At 37.7% G+C, this 21,463-nt stretch overlaps 4 protein-coding genes across 7 annotated transcripts; all 4 read right to left on the bottom strand.

Annotated features, from left to right (window-relative positions):
- Window positions 1-206: 206 nt before the first annotated feature.
- LOC104733633 (F-box/FBD/LRR-repeat protein At5g56420-like) lies at window positions 207-3,090 on the bottom strand. 2 transcript variants are annotated; one of them, XM_019232271.2, is made up of 4 exons: window positions 1,838-2,772; window positions 821-887; window positions 584-724; window positions 207-479 (listed from the first exon to the last, which is right to left on the bottom strand). In XM_019232271.2, exons 1-4 carry the CDS (start codon window positions 2,650-2,652, stop codon window positions 207-209), a joined length of 1,296 nt encoding a protein of 431 aa, XP_019087816.1. In that variant the 5' UTR covers window positions 2,653-2,772. The 2 variants fall into 2 exon arrangements, with proteins under 2 accessions (XP_019087816.1, XP_010451505.1); XM_010453203.3 differs by lacking the exons at window positions 207-479; window positions 584-724; window positions 821-887 and adding exons at window positions 951-1,446; window positions 1,535-1,669; window positions 2,856-3,090 and having other exon boundaries at window positions 1,783-2,777.
- A 6,625-nt stretch (window positions 3,091-9,715) lies between these two features.
- On the bottom strand, window positions 9,716-12,253 carry LOC104733621 (F-box/FBD/LRR-repeat protein At5g56420-like). Of its 3 annotated transcripts, none has more exons than XR_015582990.1 (4): window positions 12,118-12,237; window positions 11,043-11,972; window positions 10,791-10,941; window positions 9,716-10,702 (listed from the first exon to the last, which is right to left on the bottom strand). XR_015582990.1 is itself a non-coding variant. In XM_019231262.2 (4 exons), the coding sequence occupies exons 2-4, from the start codon at window positions 11,892-11,894 to the stop codon at window positions 10,421-10,423; spliced, it is 1,269 nt and encodes a 422-aa protein (XP_019086807.1). In that variant the 5' UTR covers window positions 11,895-11,972; window positions 12,118-12,253; the 3' UTR covers window positions 9,716-10,420. The 3 variants fall into 3 exon arrangements, 2 of the variants coding, with proteins under 2 accessions (XP_019086807.1, XP_087345783.1); XM_019231262.2 differs by having other exon boundaries at window positions 10,791-10,925; window positions 12,118-12,253; XM_087489657.1 differs by having other exon boundaries at window positions 10,791-10,892; window positions 12,118-12,229.
- A 1,446-nt stretch (window positions 12,254-13,699) lies between these two features.
- On the bottom strand, window positions 13,700-16,686 carry LOC104733603 (protein HEAT INTOLERANT 4-like). The gene is made up of 14 exons (XM_010453172.3): window positions 16,182-16,686; window positions 15,957-15,995; window positions 15,796-15,852; window positions 15,640-15,703; window positions 15,501-15,559; window positions 15,276-15,397; window positions 15,053-15,112; window positions 14,876-14,934; window positions 14,694-14,770; window positions 14,554-14,592; window positions 14,372-14,434; window positions 14,246-14,293; window positions 14,029-14,151; window positions 13,700-13,928 (listed from the first exon to the last, which is right to left on the bottom strand). Exons 1-14 carry the CDS (start codon window positions 16,182-16,184, stop codon window positions 13,881-13,883), a joined length of 861 nt encoding a protein of 286 aa, XP_010451474.1. The 5' UTR covers window positions 16,185-16,686; the 3' UTR covers window positions 13,700-13,880.
- Window positions 16,687-16,832: 146 nt separating this feature from the next.
- On the bottom strand, window positions 16,833-20,854 carry LOC104733596 (inactive protein kinase SELMODRAFT_444075-like). Its single transcript, XM_010453165.3, has 9 exons — window positions 19,664-20,854; window positions 19,316-19,470; window positions 19,122-19,216; window positions 18,029-19,035; window positions 17,788-17,948; window positions 17,625-17,701; window positions 17,379-17,526; window positions 17,144-17,293; window positions 16,833-17,040 (listed from the first exon to the last, which is right to left on the bottom strand). The coding sequence occupies exons 1-9, from the start codon at window positions 19,833-19,835 to the stop codon at window positions 16,996-16,998; spliced, it is 2,010 nt and encodes a 669-aa protein (XP_010451467.1). The 5' UTR covers window positions 19,836-20,854; the 3' UTR covers window positions 16,833-16,995.
- Window positions 20,855-21,463: the final 609 nt, after the last annotated feature.

Here is a 21,463-nt window from a genome sequence, read left to right as displayed (position 1 = left end):
CCCAAGGCATTCTGTTATTATCCTCAAAAAGACTAATTAGTGCCACATATAGAGCCGGTTATTACTTCCTTGCACCAGAACTAAGCAGATGGAATTATCAGAATCAGTACGAAACAATAAGAAAACCCAAAAACTTACTATGTGTAGTCACAATAATAATTGTTTCAGAAATATGTTGTTACAAAAAGAGGTACAAAGAAAACATGTTATTTGAACACAAGCTGACATGCTTCTGAACCTCTGGCCACATTCTCTAACTCGTTGCAAATCCGATTCCTCCCTACAGATACCGAAGAGAATATCGCCATCTTTAGATTGCTCGCATTTGTTAATATGTATTTCGCCACCTTTTTATCTTGCTTTGTTCCTTTGTAATGTCCCCACTCGAAGATCTCTAGATGAGACGATAAACTTTTAGGAACAGAGCTCAGTTCGGTCCAGTGATCCATCGAGTCAGTACTATATTGAACACAATGTTTCTGTGACAATAGAAGGAAAACATTATAAAGATGTGTTAGAAGTTTTAAGACCGTTCAAAAACTGGAAACAAATATTATGGGAACTGCATAAATATATTACATACCAATTTGAGCTTGAGAACCTGAAGTCTTGGAGCGTCTTTAAGAATAATGTTAAGTAGATTCGACCACTCTTGAGAACATGTACATAGCTCAAGATGTTCAAGATAGAAGAAGGAAGTGCCGCCGCCACTAGGATATGTGATCTACAATAAAAGCAAAACATACAAAAGAGGTTAAAAAATTATATGATTTCATATCTTTGATGACATTAATTCAGATTGTTAAAGATGGGGTTTTACCTTTGAAGTTTTAGAACACAAAGAGAGATGTTGGATTGAGGTAATAGATCTAAGAAACTTCTCAGATCTAATAAACATTATCTTTGTATGTTTTCTCGAATTGAAATTTCCTATTTTTCAACGAAGATAATGAAGACAACAAAGTTGAATATTGTGGTAGAACAATACAATGCTCTGTTTGAACCTTTGAAGACAAAACACAATAAGACAGAAGTACATCATAGATAAAGTTGTTCTCTTTTTTTCTTCTTGGACAGAAGGATACAGAGCAACAAAATAAGAAGATATTCATCGAGTAGCTTCTGATAAAAATCCACATTCTAACAGCTTTTAAATATTTGGTAAGGAGATAACCACATTGTAAGCTCACATAATCTTGAACCCCTTGAAGCAATTTCCAGTTCTTCAAACATCTTATGTTTGTGCACCAACTCATCCGTTTCAGGGTATATAGTTGCAGTCTCTAGTTTCTTCGCGTTCTTCAAAATATAAACCGCCACTTCTTTATCTTCTTCCGTTCCTGCATAGTTCCTCCACTCAAAGGTTTTGAGATGGTACAACAAACATTCAGGAACACTACTCGGCTGAATCGAGCAAACCGTACGACCCTCACACATCAAATGGTTCTGCAACCAATGGTAAAATTGCATTAGGCTTTTAAACCGGATACCACCAAAGCATGGTTGAGAAAATTTGGGTTATGGAAGAAAGTACCATGGCAAGCTTGAGAACTTGTAGTTTAGGGGAATGTTGGAGCACACTCACAAGCATATTCGTCCAGTTACTTTCACATAAACATAGCTCCAAACTCACAAGTTGAGATAAAACGGTGCCAGTGGGAAAGGGATACTACATGTAACACAACACAAACAATAAAGAAACTGAGATAAAATGACATATGCAAAAGTCTCAAGTGTTTTCTTCGTTACCAATGGATGATCTAAAGAGAGCAAGAATATTACCTCTTGAGGTAAGCATAGAGAAAGACACTTGACACAGGTAAAAGACTTTATAAACTTGGCTTGGCAGGACACAGATAAGAGACTTGCCTCGACAAGTTTGGGCATATTACCTATCAAGGTAAGCTCACCGAAGTAGTCCACAATGGTGAACTGCTTCAAACAATGGTAATGTACCACAAACAAATCATTCTCAGTCTCCAAGTCTTGCAATGTATTCCTAATGGAGAAACTCACAAGGGATGGCACATTAATAGTAAAAGTCACCACATTGTCATCATGACAAGTTTCTACAACCAAATCTTCAAGAACAGGGGAATTTGATATAAGCCTAACGAAAGATTCCTCATCTACATATTTCACAAATAAAAGGCGCAACGTCTTGAGGGATTGAAACCTAATCTGAGAAGGAACTTCTAAAAAAATCACCTTTTTGAGTTCCAAAGTCACAAGTGTTTCACAACTAAATAGCATACTCGGCAACCTTATAACCCCATATTCATAACAAAAACCTATAGTCAGATCACGCACGAATCGCTCAACTGCAATTCTAATCCATAAATCAATCTCTGAAGGGCTACATCCCGAAGCACGGTTGAGATGAAAACATTCAAGAACCGGCGCTTTGTGCAATAGCAAAGTCCCATAAACAAACTGTGACATATTTATGCAATGACTCTCATCATTAGTCTTTGGAACCTTATCTTCATCTTCCCTATCCTCCGGGTACTCACCAAAGATAAGTGTTGGCACCAATGTCCAAAGAGACTTCCATCGTTTAGACAAAATGCTCATGGCTACGGCATCTTTTGTTTGGAGTAATGACAGTATCTTTATGAGCAAATCATCGGACAACTGACTTATCTTGTCCATATTTTTGTAATTACAAGCACAAAGAACTCCCAAAGCTTATGTTTTTCCCCAAACTCTCACTTGTCAGTACCGTAATCTCGAACTCAAAGAAGAAAAAGGTGAAGACTTTACAATCTGATTTTAACCTGGAAACGACATGAATACGAAAGAATCAAAAGGGTCTCAAGCAAAATCAAGTCTTTCACAGATTGAGGGAGACATACCCGTGTAAATGTAACTTCTCCTCTCACCGCTTGGTCCGCTTCATCATCTGAGAACTGAGATAAACCCTAAAGTCTTTTCTTAAACTAAAACAGAGAAGGGAACTGAAAAGCCTAACAGTGAATTTTAGATTTTATTACTTGAATTTATTAAGCTAAAAACCCATAAATTTTATGTTACGATAATGGATTTTTGTTCTTTTTTGTCACTTGTTTAAACCTTAGATAATGATGACATATTTGTAACACAGACGAAACATTCTAGGCTTTGTAACCATTAACAAGACAAAAAGCAAATCATTTTACAAGAACGTAATAGCTTTAAATCCACATTTACAAAGCTCTAGGCTTTGTACCACAAATAAGACAATTTTTTTTTTACAAGAATGTAATATAGCTTTAAATCCACATTCAACTAGTTACTGAAAAGTTTCAAATACTTTCTAACAAGGTAAAATTTTCTTCAGCAGTCAGCACACTGTAAGCTCACATGATCTTGAGCCTCTCGTTGCAAATACCAATTCTTCAAGATCGATAGTTGCTGTCACTAATCGCTTTGCGTTCTTCAAAATATACATAGCAACTTCTTTCTCTTCTCTCTTCCTTCATAGTGTCTCCACTCGAAGGATTTGAGATTGAACAACAAACATTCCGGAAAACAACTAGTCCTCAACTAGGAATGTACATTCTTTGGGTAGGGATGAAAGTTACCATCGCAAGCTTGAGAATTTGAAGTTTAGGGGAATGTTGGAGCACAGACACAAACATATTCGACCAGTTCTCTGAGCACACACATAGCTCCAAACGCACGAGTTGAAGTAAAACGCTACCAGTAGGATACTGCGCCTGCAGAGGGCACGACATATAGCAAAAGAGCAAAGCAAAAGATTCAATATATATTCACAGCTTGCAAGTGTTAGAAACCCATATAGAAGCATCAATTGAGAACAATATTATCTCTCCATCCAAACATAGAGAAAGGTGATAGACTCCTGGAGAGGAATCTGCTCCCAAGAACACACTCGCAAGGCTTTGAAGGAGATGGATCGGACTGATGAAGATCAAGAGACCGAAGATGCAATGGATCAACGAAGTGGAAGGTGAAGGGGGTTGATTATGCAGCGGATTGAAAGAGATGGAATGGTGAAATGATGCAGCGGATAGAAAAGGGGATTGAAGTGAACTTTCAAGAGAGATGAAAATCTCTTAGACTTCAGGCTCGAATTCAACTTAGATATGACACACTAAGAAGAAGACAAGTTGAGAAGATATTACACACTTCTCAGATCAAACAAGTAAAAGAAAGGTTTTTGATTAAAATGTTTGATGAAAAACAAAGAAGAGATACATGGTCTTTAAATAGGAGAAGGGGAACGAAGAAGAAGGATCTAGAAGAGAAGAGGTGGAGCTCAAGCAAGAGTCCACACTCATGCAAGCTCATGCACAAAGTCTTGGAAATTACAAAGCAATAAATGCAAAGTTTGAATGAGAAAGAGATAGAAAATGGGCCAAGGCCTTTGTGGGGAACCTTGGACTACGAATTGGGCTGGCAAAGGGGCTTGAAAATGTTACTTAGGCCTCATTAAAAACCTTGTCAAGAAAACCCAATGGGACAAAACTTGACCAAGGGAAAAAGAGCACCAAAGCAACATTTTACCCTTTACCGAGCACCTTGAGCTGTGAGCAACGTCATAGTGGTTTGAGCCATGTCTTCTTGGTTCTTGTCCAGCTCCTTGAGTAGTCCACTGATAGCTTGGTTGAACCTCTTGGACCGTGACCTTGTTATAGGACCCACCGGAACGATTAGTGCATCCTCCGCTGCTTCTGCTGGTACAAGCTGCTCCTCCGGTGCTTCCTCTGGTTCAAGCTGCTCCTCATGTTCGTGTGGTTGAGTGGAGCTGTCCATGGTCTCATCATCCTCTCCCACTTGAAAAGGATTTGACCTCAAATCCGAATTATCTGCACAATAAGGAAGAAGATTAGAAACGTTGAAACTGCTACTAACTTTGTACTTACCTTGGAGGTCGAGTTGGTAGGCATTGTTGTTGATTCTTTTGAGCACTGTGAATGGTCCATCAATCCTCGGCATTAGCTTGGATGCTCGCTCCTCCGGGAAACGCTCCTTCCGAAGATGAACCCACACTTGATCACCCTCATTGAAGATGACCTCTCTACGCCCTTTGTTTGCATATTTCTCATACAGCTTCGTTCGGGCCTCCAAATTCTCCTTAGCCTTTTTGTGAACCTGTTTAACTAATTCGGCCTTTTTCTTGCCATCAAGACTTGTTCTCACACTCAAAGGTAAAGGCATTAGATCCAAAGGAGAAGTGGGGTTGAACCCATAAACAATTTCAAATGGAGAAAACTTAGTCGCAGAATGCATAGAATGATTATAAGCAAATTCTACATGCAGCAAGCAATCCTCCCAAGTCTTAAGGTTCTTTTTGATAAGCACACGCAACAATGTGGACAAGGTTCGATTCACAACCTCAGTTTGCCCATCTGTTTGCGGATGACATGTAGTAGAGAAAAGCAATCTAGTTCCTAGCTTAGACCACAAAGTTTTCCAAAAATAACTAAGGAACTTAGTATCACGATCAGAAACTATGGTCTTAGGTATGCCATGCAAACGAACAACTTCCTTAAAGAACAAGCTAGCATCATGAGATGCATCATCAGTTTTATGACAAGGAATGAAATGTGCCATTTTAGAAAAGCGATCAACCACCACAAAAATAGAATCCTTACCTGCCCTAGTCCTAGGCAATCCAACCACAAAATCCATAGATATATCAGTCCAAGGATGCAAAGGAATAGGTAAAGGGGTATACAAACCGTGGGATTGAACCTTAGCCTTAGCTTGCTTACAAGTCGCACACCGTTCGTAAAGTCGTTCAACATCTCGTTTCATGTGCGGCCAGTGGAAATGTTCTTGCATCACCTTATAAGTCTTAGCAACTCCAAAGTGACCCATTAGACCACCTCCATGTGCTTCCCTTAAAAATAATTCTCTCAAAGAAGAGTGAGGCACACAAAGTTTATTTTCAAAGAACAAGTAACCCTCATGCCGATAATACTTTCCAAAAGCAAACTTCTCACAAGATTGAAATATTTTGCTAAAATCTGAATCATCAGCATACAAGTCTTTTATTTGCTCAAAACCTAGCAATCTTGCATCCAAAGAAGTAAGCAAAACATACCTCCGAGATAATGCGTCGGCAACGACATTATCCTTACCTTTTTTGTACTTAATCACATATGGAAAAGTTTCTATGAATTCGACCCACCGTGCATGACGTTTGTTGAGCTTTTGTTGTCCCTTGAGGTGCTTAAGAGACTCGTGGTCAGTATGAATGACAAACTCCTTCGGCCAGAGATAGTGTTGCCACGTTTGTAGGGCTCGGACCAAAGCATAAAGCTCTTTGTCATAGGTCGGATAATTGAGTGTAGCTCCTCCAAGTTTCTCACTGAAGAAAGCTATGGACTTATGATCCTGCATTAAAACAGCTCCAATACCTATCCCTGAGGCATCACACTCAATCTCAAAAGTTTTCATAAAATTTGGAAGAATTAAAACAGGGGAATTAGTAAGCTTCTCTTTCAAAGCCTGGAATGCATTTTCTTGTGCAACTTCCCATTTGAAACCAACGTCCTTTTTAATCACTTCCGTGAGTGGGGTGGCAATAGTGCTGAAGTCCTTGACAAAACTTCGGTAGAACCCTGCTAAGCCATGAAAACTCCTCACCTCGCTCACATTTGTAGGACTTGGCCAATCTCTGATTGCCTTGACTTTCTCCTCATCAACCTTGATTCCATCTGCACTCACAACAAAGCCTAGGAAAACAAGATTATATGTGCAAAAGGTGCACTTCTTATAGTTCGCATAAAGCTTTTCCTGGCGAAGCAAATCCAAAACAAGTCTAAGATGCATGACATGATCTTCTAAGTTCTTGCTATAAACCAAAATGTCATCAAAATAGACCACAACAAATACACCAATATGCTTCCTAAGGACATGATTCATCAATCTCATGAAAGTGCTAGGCGCATTAGTTAACCCAAACGGCATGACTAACCATTCATATAACCCTTGTTTGGTTTTAAAAGCCGTTTTCCACTCATCACCTTCTTTCATACGGATTTGATGATATCCACTTTTAAGATCAATCTTAGAAAAGATGCTAGAGCCATGCAATTCATCAAGCATATCATCTAATCTAGGGATAGGATGGCGATACTTAACCGTTATGTTGTTGATGGCTCGACAGTCCACACACATACGCCAACTCCCATCTTTCTTTGGTACTAGCAACACTGGAACGGCACATGGACTCATGCTTTCTCGAATATGTCCTTTGTCCATCAGCTTGTTCACTTGTCTTTCAAGCTCCTTTGTTTCGGTTGGGTTGGTGCGATAGGCTGGTCGGTTCGGTAGAGCGGCTCCCGGCACAAAGTCGATTTGATGTTCGATCCCTCGGATTGGTGGCAGACCAATGGGATTATCCTCCGGAAACACATCACTATATTCTTGCAAAACCAACTCAACTTTACTCGGTAGCACCGGTTCAGGGTTAGTAGAACAAGCAAGAGTTTCTTTATAAACAAATAGCAAACTATTGTGACTTACCTTGCTCTTACCCTTGTTATCGGTTGGTTCAGTTTGTTTGGAGGTTCGCTGTTTCATGCTAAGCTGATCTAGATAGACCTCATGCGGCGTCATTGGAATGAGAGTCGTCTTTCGGCCATTGTGCTCGAAGGTGTGTCGGTTGGTGAAACCATCATGGTGAACTTGTCGGTCTGATTGCCATGGACGTCCAAGAAGAATGTGGCTAGCGTCCATCGGAAGTATGTCACACATGATTTCGTCCTGATACTTACCAATTGAAAGTGGCACCTTGACTTGCTCCTTGATGGACATCTCACCTTTTTTGTTGAGCCATTGAAATGCATATGGTTTTGGATGTTTGAGAACTTCTAGGCCAAGCTTTTCCACCATAGTCCTGCTTGCAACGTTAGTACAACTTCCACCATCAATAATCAAGCTACATACCTTGTCTTTGACAATACATCGCGTGTGGAACAAGTTTTCCCTTTGTGCTTGCTCCTCTGATTTGGTTAGAACACTCAACGATCTCCTAGCGACAAGCAGCTCTCCTTTAGCTGGGGCTTCCAAACCCTCTTCCACAGAGTCGTTTTCCAAACGCTCTTCTTCAGACTCCACCTCGCCATTATCCTTAAGAACCATGATCCTTTTGTTGACACATTCGCTTGCGTAATGTCCAAGTCCTTGACACTTAAAGCAACGAATATCCCTTGTCCTCGTGATCACTTCCTTACCCTTACCTTTCGGGTCTGACTCAAACGGCTTTGGCTTGACGAATGGCTTGTAGTCCTTCTGGTAGCCGGGCTTGTCCTCCTTTTGATAACTTGACTTACCTGAGCTGTAGCTGGTCTTAGCGGTGCTGTAGCTAGATCGAGAGTTCTTCCTCTTGATTTGCTGTTCGAACATGACTGCTTTGTGAAGCATCTCCTCAATCTCCACATAGTGCTGGGTTTCTAGACGGTCTTGGATTTCGCGGTTGAGACCTCCCATGAATCGCGACATCATAGTTTCTCCATCTTCATGAACATCAGCTCTTAGCAATAGGGTTTCCATTTCCTTGAAGTACTCTTCAACAGTCTTGCTTCCTTGAACTAAGTTCCTCAAACGTTGATGAAGATCGCGGTGATAATAACTCGGCACAAATCTCCTTCGCATGACGGTTTTCAGCTGGTTCCATGTATCGATCGGCATGTCTCCGGTACGTCTGCGGCTGGTAACAAGCTGATCCCACCAACTTAGAGCATAGTCGTAGAACTCGGTTGCAGCAAGTTTAACTTTGTTGACCTCGGTGACTTCTTGACAAACAAACACTAACTCGATTTTCTGTTCCCACTCCAAGTAGGTATCCGGGTTGCTGGTTCCGTGAAAGGCTGGGATCTTGCACTTAAGACCTCCTAACGGATCTCTTGGTACTGGACGTTCACGTCGACGCCTCCGCTGACTGCTGTGTGAAGAACCGTGGCTATAGTACCGCCTGGTTTCGTCGTCTTGCCTTGGTTCCTCCTGGTTCTGCCTTTGATGCTGATTTGCTTCCGGGTTTGGTTGATTCAAGTGTAGAGCGCCAAGTCTAGCATCAAGCATGGTTGTCATAGCTGTGGTGACTGACTTAAGGATCTTCCTTTCAAGACTAGATGTAGATGACTCTTCCTCTTCTGATGTCACCATGGTACCTGAAATGAAAAACAAAGATCCACCAGTAAATAGTTCTAAAAACACGTAAATGAAAACAGATTTGGGAAAATTATGAAAACAAATCCAAAAATTCTCAAATCAATTTTCAAAAATACTAGACTCGTTCCTGGTTCTAAAACAGTTGAGTTTATAATTTTTGAACGAGTAAAACATTTAATAATATTTTCGCAAGATGAACGACAAATCTGAAAATAAAAGAAAAGTGACGATTGGAATTCAAAACCTGTTTGCAGAGCGGTTGCTCTGATACCACATGATAGACTCCTGGAGAGGAATCTGCTCCCAAGAACACACTCGCAAGGCTTTGAAGGAGATGGATCGGACTGATGAAGGTCAAGAGACCGAAGATGCAATGGATCAACGAAATGGAAGGTGAAGAGGGTTGATTATGCAGCGGATTGAAAGAGATGGAATGGTGAAATGATGCAGCAGATAGAAAAGGGGATTGAAGTGAACTTCCAAGAGAGATGAAAATCTCTTAGACTTCAGGCTCGAATTCAACTTAGATATGACACACTAAGAAGAAGACAAGTTGAGAAGATATTACACACTTCTCAGATCAAACAAGTAAAAGAAAGGTTTTTGATTAAAATGTTTGATGAAAAACAAAGAAGAGATACATGGTCTTTGAATAGGAGAAGGGGAACGAAGAAGAAGGATCTAGAAGAGAAGAGGTGGAGCTCATGCAAGAGTCCACACTCATGCAAGCTCATGCACAAAGTCTTGGAAATTACAAAGCAATAAATGCAAAGTTTGAATGAGAAAGAGATAGAAAATGGGCCAAGGCCTTTGTGGGGAACCTTGGACCACGAATTGGGCTGGCAAAGGGGCTTGAAAATGTTACTTAGGCCTCATTAAAAACCTTGTCAAGAAAACCCAATGGGACAAAACTTGACCAAGAGAAAAAGAGCACCAAAGCAACATTTTACCCTTTACCGAGCACCTTGAGCTGTGAGCAACGTCATAGTGGTTTGAGCCATGTCTTCTTGGTTTTTGTCCAGCTCCTTGAGTAGTCCACTGATAGCTTGGTTGAACCTCTTGGACCGTGACCTTGTTATAGGACCCGCCGGAACGATTAGTGCATCCTCTGCTGCTTCTGCTGGTACAAGCTGCTCCTCCGGTGCTTCCTCTGGTTCAAGCTGCTCCTCATGTTCGTGTGGTTGAGTGGAGCTGTCCATGGTCTCATCAGAAAGGCGTTTGATAGAGGTTTGATAAAACGCCATAACAATAAACTAGTTAATTGGACAGTTTCAACACTTGGTGAGAGTAATTTCTATCCCATTCTAAGCTCACAAGCTCTTGAACTCCTAGTTGCAATATCCAGTTTCTCAAACATCTTATGTTTGCGCGCCAACTTGACTGAGTCAGGGTAGATAGTTGCAGTCACTAATCGGCTCGCATTCTTCAAGAAATACATGGCCACTTCTTTCTCTACTTGTGTTCCTCCATAGTTTCTCCATTCAAGTGTTTTGAGTTGGTACAACAAACATTCAGGAACACGCTCGGGCTGGATCCAACAAACATCACGAACCGTAGCTAGACAATGGTCCTGGTTCTGCGATCAATGCATTAAACTGTCAAAACCGGAAACCAAAACATGACTGATAAATTTGCACTCATTGGACAGGAAAAAAAAAAGCTACCAGCTCAAGCTTGAGAACTTGTAGTTTAGGGGCGTGCTGGAGCACACTCACAAGCACTTTAGTCCAGTTATCTTCACAGGTACATAGCTCCAAACATACAAGCTGGGATAGAACGGTACCAGTAAGATACTGAGCCTGCATTTACATATAACTTATTACAAGAAAAGAAAACAATTTACTCTTTCAGATCATCAAGCTCATAACTTCCATCGTGAACAATTAATCAACAATATGTTGAGAGTAACAAATTACCTCTCCAAATAAGCAGAGATAAAGACGCTTGACAGAGGTAAAAGGTTCCAGAACCTTGGCATAGAGGCACTCGTATTGAAGATTTGCCTCTACAAGTTTGGGCAAATTACCTATCAGATGAAGTTCACCATAGTAGTCCACAACTTTCAACTGCTTCAAACCATGGGAATGTATCACAAACACTTCATCAGGATTTGGTAAATCTCGTAATGTACGAGAAACGGATAAACTCTGTAGGGACGGCACATTAACAGTGAATGTCACCACATTGTCCTCGTCACAAGTTTCCACAACCAAATCTTCAAGAACAGGACAGTTTGATATAAACCTAGAGAAAGATCCCTCATCTGAGTACCTCACAGAGAGAAGGCGTAAGTTCTTGAGAGAACGAAAGCTAAAACAAGAAGGTACTTCCAAAGCAATCACTCTACAGAGTTCCAAAGTCTCAATAGTCTCACATCTAAAAAGCCTACTTGGCAACCTAACAGGGCTATGATCATTATAAAAACTTATCTTGAGATCACGGATTAAACGATCAACTGCGATTCTAACCCATAGACCAACCTCGGAACCGCTACATTCTGAAGAAGCAATGTTGAGATGAAAGCTTTCAAGAACCGCTGCTTTATGTAACAGCAACGTCCCGGAAACAAACTGCGCCAAGTTTCTGGATTGATTCTCTTCATCCTCTGACTCTGAGTCTGAGTAATCATCAAAGACAAGTCTTGGCACCAATGTCCAAAGAGACATCCATCGTTTAGACAAAGTGCTCATGGCGATGGCATCTTTTGTTGGAACTAATGATAATATCTTGATTAGTAAATCATCCGACAAATGACTAATTTTGTCCATTACTCCAAAGCTTGCTTCACACTACTCAGAACCGGAATCATGAACTCAAAGATAAAGACTTTACCACTTGAATTGAACCTGGAAACATCAGGAATACGAAAGAATTGTGAAATTTCAAAAGGGTATCGGTGAGGGATCGATCAAGGTCAAGGCCTGTCGCAATAGATAGAGAGAGTAACATAATACAGAGTTAAAAAGAAGGTAAATCAAAGCCGAGACATACCCTTTCGTAACTTCTTCTCGTCACATTCGAAGAAGAAGAGAGAGAGTTCACAACAGTCACACATACACACTCACTCGCAAGTTCGTCGTCACTTGAGATTAATTTGAAACCTAAATTCCCAAATCGATTTTTCTCCAATGTTTTAATAACCGAACGAGCGAACCGGATATCAAGAACCATAACCGGATATGACTAATTGACATCTTTTTTTTTTTTTTCCTCAACTAATTGACATCTATACTATTATTTTTTTCCTATACTATTTTTCCTATACTATTTTTTTTTTTCCTCAACTAATTGACATTTATACTATTTTTTTCCTCAACTAATTGACATCCCTCTGTCTCACAGAGATTGAAGTTTAGTATTTTACACACATATTAAGACAGAGGGAATATATGATTAATTTATAATTTATTATTTTCACTTTTCCACTTTCCCATTTTTACACTCCATACACTTTACAACATCAGTAATCATTAAAACAAAAATTATTAAAAATATTCAAAACATCAATCTTTGAGAGACAAAGAAATTTCTCTAAAACTTCAATCTTTGTGAGACAGAGGGAGTAGTATTTTTGCAGCAGTTTTTGCTCAAAAATACTTTTTGGAAAGTTTTTAATATTGAATTTAATATTAGTTACCAAAACTTCAAAATTAATTATAGACAAGATTTTTAAAAATAAAGAAATATTTTTACCTTATTCAAACATAAATCTATGATTCCTTTTCATTTTTATTTGAATTTATATTTAAATTATTTTGAATTATTCTATGATACATTTAGTAAATAAAAATTATGATTTTTTTCCTGTATATGATGTAATTAAAAAATTTAAAAACGGATATATATTACTCAATAGATGAATAAAAAATACGGATACAATATCCCACATCGTCTAAAAAAAATTGTGCAATGGTTTAGAGTCATACTTTAAAAGTGACCAAAATGATTCTAAATACAAATGAGTAGAAAACTTGATTTTATCAGGCATTCAAACTTTAAAAACTTTTATTTGGTTTATTCCGGTTCTTTATTTTGAAGATTTTTAAAAGGTTTAATACAAAAATATTTAAAACTTTTAAAAAGTTAAATATGATAAATATTAAACTGTAGGTACACAATAAATATTAAAAATTAAGATGATATAGTGTGAGTTAAAATATATCGGGACCGGGTTATATAGCAGTATGGGGTTATATAGCCGAAGGGGTTTTATCGATATTTATATAAATTAAAAATATCATTAATTTGGTGTTACACGGGTAAAACATCATTTTATTATTTTGTTAATATTGTCGATATCAGAGAATAGACATATCTAATTAAATTGATTAAATAAATATTATGTAAAAAATAAATTATATTACGATATTATATAATTTATTTCACAATTATTATATAATTATAGGATATTTAACTAATAAATACAACTTCTAATTTAAATATTTTAGTTAAAATAATTTTGCTCCGCGGTGTACCGCGGGTCCTAATCTAGTTTCTTTTATTTTTGTCGCAGTGATGTATTTTGCTTAGGAAGTCAAATGTATAAAATAAAATAAAAAACAATATAGTAAAATCAAGAAACGCAAAGTGTAATTTGTATCTGAGAAATTTCATATTCTTTTAAAGAAAAATTTAAAGGCTTTTACATCTTAGTAATAAAACAAAAAAACAAAAGATAAAAGATAAAAAAATTCAAATTTTTAACTATATATAGGTAGGCATTTGTTCTTGGTTCTTGAAGGGTTCCCACCATATCAAAGGACTTGATGAGCATTCCTGTAGTATTGGTTAATGAGCGACGACTGCAAAACGTAAAAAAAGGCAAACAGAGGATTCACATTTTCAGAACTAATTGTGGAGAAGGTGGTTTGGTTTAATGTCATTTCTTTTGTGCTTAATTACCGTCTGGAATCTAGGGACGTCTGGTGAAGGCTGAGGGTAGAATTTGTAGAACTTCATGTTTTCGAAGGCTTCCTTAGTTTCTTCGCTCATTTCTTCTATCGCTTTCAGTCGAGCTTCTCTTGCCTGCAAGAAATGAATCACACCATATTTAGCAAACAGTTTCACATAATATGTATAGCTTACATATCTTATCTCAGTCTGGTTACATTTTTTTTACCTCTCGTTTAGCTCTCATTGCTTCTCCAACATGCTCTGTGACAAATTCCTGAGGAAAATAACAATGGTAATTAAAGATACACTCAGGCATCATGAACTGAGAATTGTGTGACAGCCTCAAACTTACTTTGAATTCATTCTTTTGTTCTGCAGATAATTGTCCTTCTTGAATCAGACTATCAACAAATTCCTGATATAAGATATGAGACAAAAAAGAGTCATCTCAACATCAATCATCATACCATAAATGTAATTTGCACTCTCTTGAAACCAAATGAGGAAGTAATTAAACTTGAACCAAACGCAAACCTCAAGTTTTTGAAGCTCCCAGTTAAAAACACAATAAATCTGTACAAACAGAACAATGTTCTCTTATCAAACCATTTCATATACTAGTAGACCTGCAACTTCCAACAACAACAGTCGTTTGCATAGTCAGAAATTTTTACCGGCGGATTAGAGGGAAACAATATATCGACTACAGCATCATGTTCTATTTCAGATTCCTCAAATGGTTGATAGAAATCTGCAAAGCCAAAAATTAAACACAAGAGATCTTAGTTTTTTGTTGTTGCGTAGTATCACATTAGCAACAATGAACATACATTTATGGTATAGTAATAAAACTCACAAGCAAGGCAATAGGAGAACTTCTTAGCATCATCTTCATTCATATCTCTGAGAGTATCTCTGCAGGTAAATGTACAAAACTAAATTAAGTACATGCAAAAATTGGTAAGTTCAAACTCACCTTCATTACATGCACCTTAAAAGAAAAAAATCCCTTAATCTGATACATGTTTCTTACCTAGTCATAGTACAACGCATGCTGAAAATTTGAGAGTTTATCCTATCAACTTGTCCATCTCTGCAACAAGAACAAAGCAAAAGTAATTATGAACTGCATGTAAACATCAAAAGTAAGACCGTTAGCATATATAACCTCTGTCTCTCGTTTCAATGATTTAGGCCATACCAAACGTAAGCAAATGTGCAGCATATAAAAGTTGGAACTCATGCATATATGGTACCTATTATCAGAAGGAATGTAAGGAACCCATTCCATCCCCATCTGCTTCATTGGAATGATTTCCATTCCACGCTGAATCGATCCGATATCTAGCTTGTCAGAAGGCGGAATGGGTGATTCAATCTGCAAAATATAAAAGAATATATTATGATATCAGTGCATGGTACGTAGCAGCAAGCAGACCTTTTGATATATATAGAGAGATTTCAAAACAGTTATTACTTACAACAATAACTGTTGGGACATTGATAATCATGTGTGCATCTTCGTAGAGGACGAGCTGAACTGTAAACATACACAAAATGTAAAAAATGAATTTACAAGTGCCAAAGGTGATTTGAAACAAGTGAGAAACATCATCTTACGTTCTGCACCACCAAAAACATAGACTGTCTTCCTATAGAGCATTCCTCCTTCTTCAAATGCTTCCTGAAACATATTAAAGAAGCCAGAATCTCTCAGGCGACATCAACAATATAAAATTAACCTGGAGAATGTAGTAATAATCCAAAACAACTTACTTCAACAGTTTTGAAATTCCAATTGAATCCATCGTAGACTGTATCTAATTGGTCCACCTGCAATCACAATTTAAAACAACCAACCTTAAGCAAAGAATTATTAAATCAATGGTGGAGACAGTAACTCCGATCAATTTCTCAAAACAATATAATGTATGTACCTCAGTTCCCACTGGAAATGCAGCCTTCCACAAATCTTTCTGAAACACACATACCAAAAACAAGCGCACATGTAAATTTGCCATTCATACATACACACTTGCACCGATAAGAAAATAAAAGGACACAATGCCTGATCAAGAAACTCAGGTGTTCATGATATATGAAACCCTAAACCCCTGATCAAGAAACGCAATCTAATCGTACAAGAAAGAAGAGGACTTTACCATGTTTTCGGATAATGCGAGAGGAGAGGAGAAGCGATGTGTTTGCTACTCTTCTTATGAGGTGTATGTGTAAACAAAGAGAAGAGATGAGAAGAGATGAGAGGGAATGAGAGGGAGATTTGGGGTTTTAAAACAGAGAAATCGGACGGAAGCTTCAGTTTCACGCTGATAACTTATCACCGTTAGATTCTTTCTGTCTGCAATCTTCACGCAGCTCTCTCCACCGTTGGATCCTAAACTGTTTAGCTTACTGATGACGCCAGCGTTTTTATTACAGTTTCTTTCCTTTTATTAACACGCGAGGGATTTTGTACTTTAAACCAGACGAAACCGGTTCTATACCGACCTAACCGCAATTTCTTAACTGATCAGGAAAAGGAAGAGAACGATGTTGACGAGATTACCTGCGATTTTCAAACAGAACATGACGAGAAAACAAGAGAACGATGTTGTCGTCGTCGCCGCCCCCGAGACTGATAAGTGAAAGTGTTGTAGGGTTTATTTTGGGAGTTTTAGAACCCTCTTAATCGATTAAAAGGTTTCATGTTTGATCTGTCAACCCAATCGGTTAAACCAACAATCCCAATTTGCGGACTGTTAAACCGTACTATTTAGGCTTTAACCGGCCATGAGTCCATCACACATATGATCAATGTAAAAATCTCAACAAACTTTACTTGAATCTTTTGTCTCAGTGATTCACAAGCTTTTACATATACAAAAGCAAAAAAAAAAAACTCACTGAAGCTGTAAAATACCCTAAATAGTGTACAAACTCCTTAAGAAGACTTTTGCCATTGGTGTAGCTTCTCTTCTACATTGGATTCATGACAACGTCTCCTTCTAACATCCGCAACACCTTCATTGATGAGAAAACACAGATTCCATTAACGTTCGAAAAATTCCTTCAAAAATCAATGTAGAGGTAAGTGTTTTTTTGAGATGAGTTATGGGCAGCAAACCTGAGACATTCGTGGCCTCGAGTTAGGGTCACGGCGAATGCAGAGGTAAGCACATAGTGCCATACAGTAAACTTCTTGCTCACAGTAGCAATTCATTAGACGTGGATCAAGAAGTTCGTTAATGGCTTGTTTCTGCAATAACGGTCTTGCCTGCAAACAAAAGAGTACAAAAATGTAAGCATCTGAGCTTTAAAGACTTAAAAACTTTGATATAGTTGTTTTTTGGTGTTTTTACCCATTCGGTGAGACATTGTTGACCTTTAGGACGTTTAATGTCCATAGCTTTTCTTCCTGTGATAAGCTCAACTAAGACAACCCCAAAAGAGTAAACATCTGCCTTCTCTGTAATCTGTCCGCTTTGTGCATATTCAGGTGCTAAGTACCTGAAGAATAACAGAAAAGTTCATCTTAGTTATTGTGTTCTTACAAGTATATTATAAATCAAGAAGAAGAGTATCTCAAGATCATGCCATAAGATTACCCGAAAGTTCCAATCACTCGAGTTTCAACTCCTTTATCTCCTTCTGGTTGCCATCTCGCTAGCCCGAAATCTCCAACCTAGAATGTTAAGTAAGTTTCAAGCTTTGCACAAACCAGAAAGACATAGAGAGAGCTTTGAGCATGTTATTAATCATTCTTATTACCAAAGGCTCAAAATCATGAGTGAGGAGAATATTGTTAGGACGCATATCCCTATGAACGATGCAACCGACTCTGCATTCTTCATGAAGGTACCTCAACCCACGAGCTGCTCCAACCGCAATCTTTTGTCTCGCTGACCATCCCAACGGCTCTCTCCCCAGACCTACAAAACTTTTCATTAATAACAATGTTTCAGAAAAATAAAGATTGTGCTTCTTTGTATACCAAGAGTAGAAACTTTACCATAAAGATGAGTATGCAAGGATCCATTGCAGATATACTCATAAACAAGCAATCTTTTCCCATCCTCCACGCATAGTCCAATAAGCATTACTACATTCCGATGTTGTGCACAGCTCAAGACCTCAACTTCAGAACAGAACTCTCTGTCACCTTGTGTACTAGCAATCTTATATTGTTTGACAGCAATGATTTGACCATCTGGTAAAGTTCCTAAGTGAACCGAACCAAACCCACCTTCAGCCAAGAAACTCCCTTTAGAAAAACCCTTTGTTGCTGTCTCCAACTCGCCAAAGGTGAACCATCTTGGAGGGTTTCCGAATTTAGGTGCCTTGTGTTGACATATTGTACATAGTGGAGGAGGTCCAGGAGCTGGCTTTCTTGATAAAGAAACAACTTCTCTCACGCTTTTGTTTAAGCATGTATCAGATTTACGTATTTCCTTTGGTGCTTCAGGTTCTTTCTTCGATAAAGTGAGCCTAAGAACTGAGAATCTTGACTTCCTCGGAGTTTCGGTTTGAGCTTTCGATAAATCACCACTAGGACTCAGAACATCAGCTGAAGTCACAGGATGAGAAGATGAAGAAGCCATTGATAAAGGACTCCACTTTTCACCATCAGAGTCAGAGTCAGATTCAAAGAAACTCTTGTTTCCATCACTGATCCAAGAATTCTCGTTCTTGAGTCCCTCAAAGACTCGAGAAGCTAAAAACGGCGAGGCACCAGCATCAGAGCTAGATATTGATGAAGTGCCAATATCAGTATGTGAAGAACCTTCTTGGTCAGGACTGCTAGCTGGAGTCACAAACGGTTCCCTCAGCTTTTTTCCGGGTCTTGAGCTTCTCCGAGACTCAACAGACTTTGATGTTAACCTCGAAATAGCTTCTGGATGCTCTGTATCTGCATTTTTCACCAAATTGAGACGAAGAACCTTTGCCTGTGACTTCTTGATCACCACAAGATTACACTCCAATTGCTCAATACAGCATTTCTTCTCATACTTCAATCCCCTGTTCAATAATTCTCAAAAGGTCACCAAAGCTGTTTCCAAAACTATGCATTTGCAACACACTAACACTTGAACATATAGTGTTACCTGTCCAAAATCACCCAATTTGAGTTGGACTTTTTGGCTTCAGCAGCAATAACTCCATCAGGTGAAGCAAAAACAATTTTGATTCTGACATTTATCTGCATTATTAAAAGCAAATGAAACTCTTCATGATCCCATTAACCAAAAAAGCTGTTACTTTTATAATCTACATGAATAAAAAGTGATTTTTTTCGTACCTTCTCTGCATCATAAACATTATGTAACTGAAACATCATCTGAGAACAGGACTCATGAATATCATCTTTCCTATCAGAATTCGTTCCAGCAAGAAACCTTCCATAACCTGAGGCACAGTCACTAGTAAACCTCGAAAACCCCCAAATCTTTTTACCTGAAAAAACAAAACCAAGACAAAAAGATTAAATCTTTACACATTAATTCACATTCTTCTCCTTATTTAATATAACCAGACAAAACCAATGCAAATTCTGACTAAATAATAAAGAACAACAGTCCAAGATCTCAAGTTGTTCCCATAGTGAATTAGAGAGACAAGAGAAGGGAAGAGAAAAGGGATTAATTACTTGTATAATTAGAAGGAACAACAACAAGAAGCCTAATACGATCTCCAGGTTGAACAACGTGAGTTAAAGTCCATAAAAGAGCTGCCTTTGGGATCTCCTTGGAAGCTCTAACAGCAACCATCACTTTCTTCCCCACTACAACACCTCTCTCTTTACAACTCTTCTGCTTCATTCTCTAGATTAAGAAAATCACAAACCCAGAAATTGAAAGAAACCCTAAACTAAACCACCCACAAACTACTTCTTCTTCTTCTTCAACCCTTGCTTTTACATACACTTTTAACACTTCACTCAATCTAAACCCACTTTTGTTCTGAAATGAGAAAGTGGAAGTATCACGCAATCCAAGATGCTAAAAATAAATATTATAAAAAAGTTGAGAAATTTACGCGTGTGTGAGTGTGTGTAAGACTATCCTCATTGGTTTTGTTTCTTAAGTTATTTTTTAATAATATAAAGGAAGGTATCAGGTAAGAAACGTTTCCAACATTCCTTATATTAGAAACGTCTCTTTGATTTGTTGAAAAATATTACTTATTTTATTATTATTTTGGTCTAAGGACAATTCTAAGAAACTCCTTACAAATACCAATGAGGACAGTCTAAGTAAATGTGAGAGATTCAATGTCTCTGAGAGTAATTTTTTTTAATCTAAGAAACACAAAGAACAGATGCACAAAACACAACAGCACAAGAACCCATAGTACACTGTACTCTCTCTCTTTCTTTCTTTAATAGCCAATCCCTAGATCTCTCCCACACACACACTCTCTTTTTCTTGCTGAGAAATTTCAAAGCTTTTGGTTTTGGGTATAGAAGACTTTAAGCTCCACGAAAATGGTGTGAGCATTGCTTTGCTGTAGAAAACAAGAAAATGTTGCTCATACTTTTGTAAAGTGGGGCCAAAAAAAAAAGCTGATGTAGTAAGTCAGATTTTGGATTTTTACAAAACACTAAATTTCTTCGACAAAATCAGAGGAATTTGGTAGAAGATGATTAATAAAAGCAAAGTTCCAATCAGAAATATCTAAAAGGAAGAAGATTTATAAAGTATATAAACTGAGGAGAAAGAGGACAAATAAGAAGTATATTGGATTTGTAAGCTCTGTTTCAAGGAAGAGACAAGAAAGACAATGGTGTTATTATTATTATATGATTATAGAGTTTCTTTCCTTCTTTCTTCTTCTCTATTTGTTGTCTGTCTCTGCATTTTTTAAAATTATATTCCAAGAATAATAAAAAGGAATAAAGAAATATTCACAAAGTACTCTGCTTTATTCTAAAGAGAGCCAAAAAAGAAGCCAAGGATGATGATACATTGATACTTAATTGAATTCCTTATAACACTTTTTGTTTTTTGGCTCAATTTTGTTGATTTGATTTTTTTTTAATAATCTAGTAGTGAACAAATTAAGACCGTTTCTTTCTTCATGGACAAGTTATGGCCAACTTTCCCAAAAAAAAAGAACATTATAGAATCGGTTCTCATAATTCATTCACTCAAAAAAAAAGAAGAGTACAAAATGAGAATGATTTATAATTAAGGAGTTGAACGTTGCACTTGTGCATCAGTGCATGCTTTTCATGTTTGCTTTTATTTCTTTCAGTGGAGAAAGTGAAAAACAAAAGTTGAGTAAAGTTGATTTGCACTTTTGTTAAAGCATGAAAGGTGCTTCAATAAATCAAAGTCTAGTGATGCGATCGAATATATCATATGTTATCTTGGAATTTAATCAATTTTTTAAGATCTTATGATTTTTCTTTTAAAATATGTATATATATACTGTTGTTAAAGTAAAA

Source organism: Camelina sativa, chromosome 2, assembly GCF_030686135.1.
Source record: "Camelina sativa cultivar CO46 ecotype springtype chromosome 2, ASM3068613v1".
NCBI classification, from domain to species: domain Eukaryota; kingdom Viridiplantae; phylum Streptophyta; class Magnoliopsida; order Brassicales; family Brassicaceae; genus Camelina; species Camelina sativa.
This window is presented reverse-complemented; position numbering and strand designations above follow the sequence as displayed.

Bases quoted from the DNA above. Each gene is read 5' to 3' on its own strand.
- LOC104733596 (XM_010453165.3), bottom strand. From the start codon at position 19,835: ATGAAGCAGAAGAGTTGTAAAGAGAGAGGTGTTGTAGTGGGGAAGAAA. The intron at 17,294-17,378 runs GTAAAAACACCA...TTTTGTTTGCAG, and splicing joins AACAATGTCTCACCGAATGG to GCAAGACCGTTATTGCAGAA. The intron at 17,041-17,143 runs GTTTGCTGCCCA...TCATCAATGAAG, and splicing joins CGAGGCCACGAATGTCTCAG to GTGTTGCGGATGTTAGAAGG.
- LOC104733621 (XM_019231262.2), bottom strand. From the start codon at position 11,894: ATGGACAAAATTAGTCATTTGTCGGATGATTTACTAATCAAGATATTA. The intron at 10,926-11,042 runs GTAATTTGTTAC...ATGTAAATGCAG, and splicing joins ATCTCTGCTTATTTGGAGAG to GCTCAGTATCTTACTGGTAC. The intron at 10,703-10,790 runs GTAGCTTTTTTT...CATTGATCGCAG, and splicing joins AAGTTCTCAAGCTTGAGCTG to AACCAGGACCATTGTCTAGC.
- LOC104733633 (XM_010453203.3), bottom strand. From the start codon at position 2,652: ATGGACAAGATAAGTCAGTTGTCCGATGATTTGCTCATAAAGATACTG. The intron at 1,670-1,782 runs GTAATATTCTTG...TGTTACATGTAG, and splicing joins CTCTATGCTTACCTCAAGAG to TATCCCTTTCCCACTGGCAC. The intron at 1,447-1,534 runs GTACTTTCTTCC...CATTGGTTGCAG, and splicing joins AAGTTCTCAAGCTTGCCATG to AACCATTTGATGTGTGAGGG.
- LOC104733603 (XM_010453172.3), bottom strand. The intron at 14,935-15,052 runs GTAAGAAACATG...ATTTACCTGCAG, and splicing joins ATGCGTTGTACTATGACTAG to AGATACTCTCAGAGATATGA. The intron at 14,771-14,875 runs GTGAGTTTTATT...TTGGCTTTGCAG, and splicing joins GTTCTCCTATTGCCTTGCTT to ATTTCTATCAACCATTTGAG.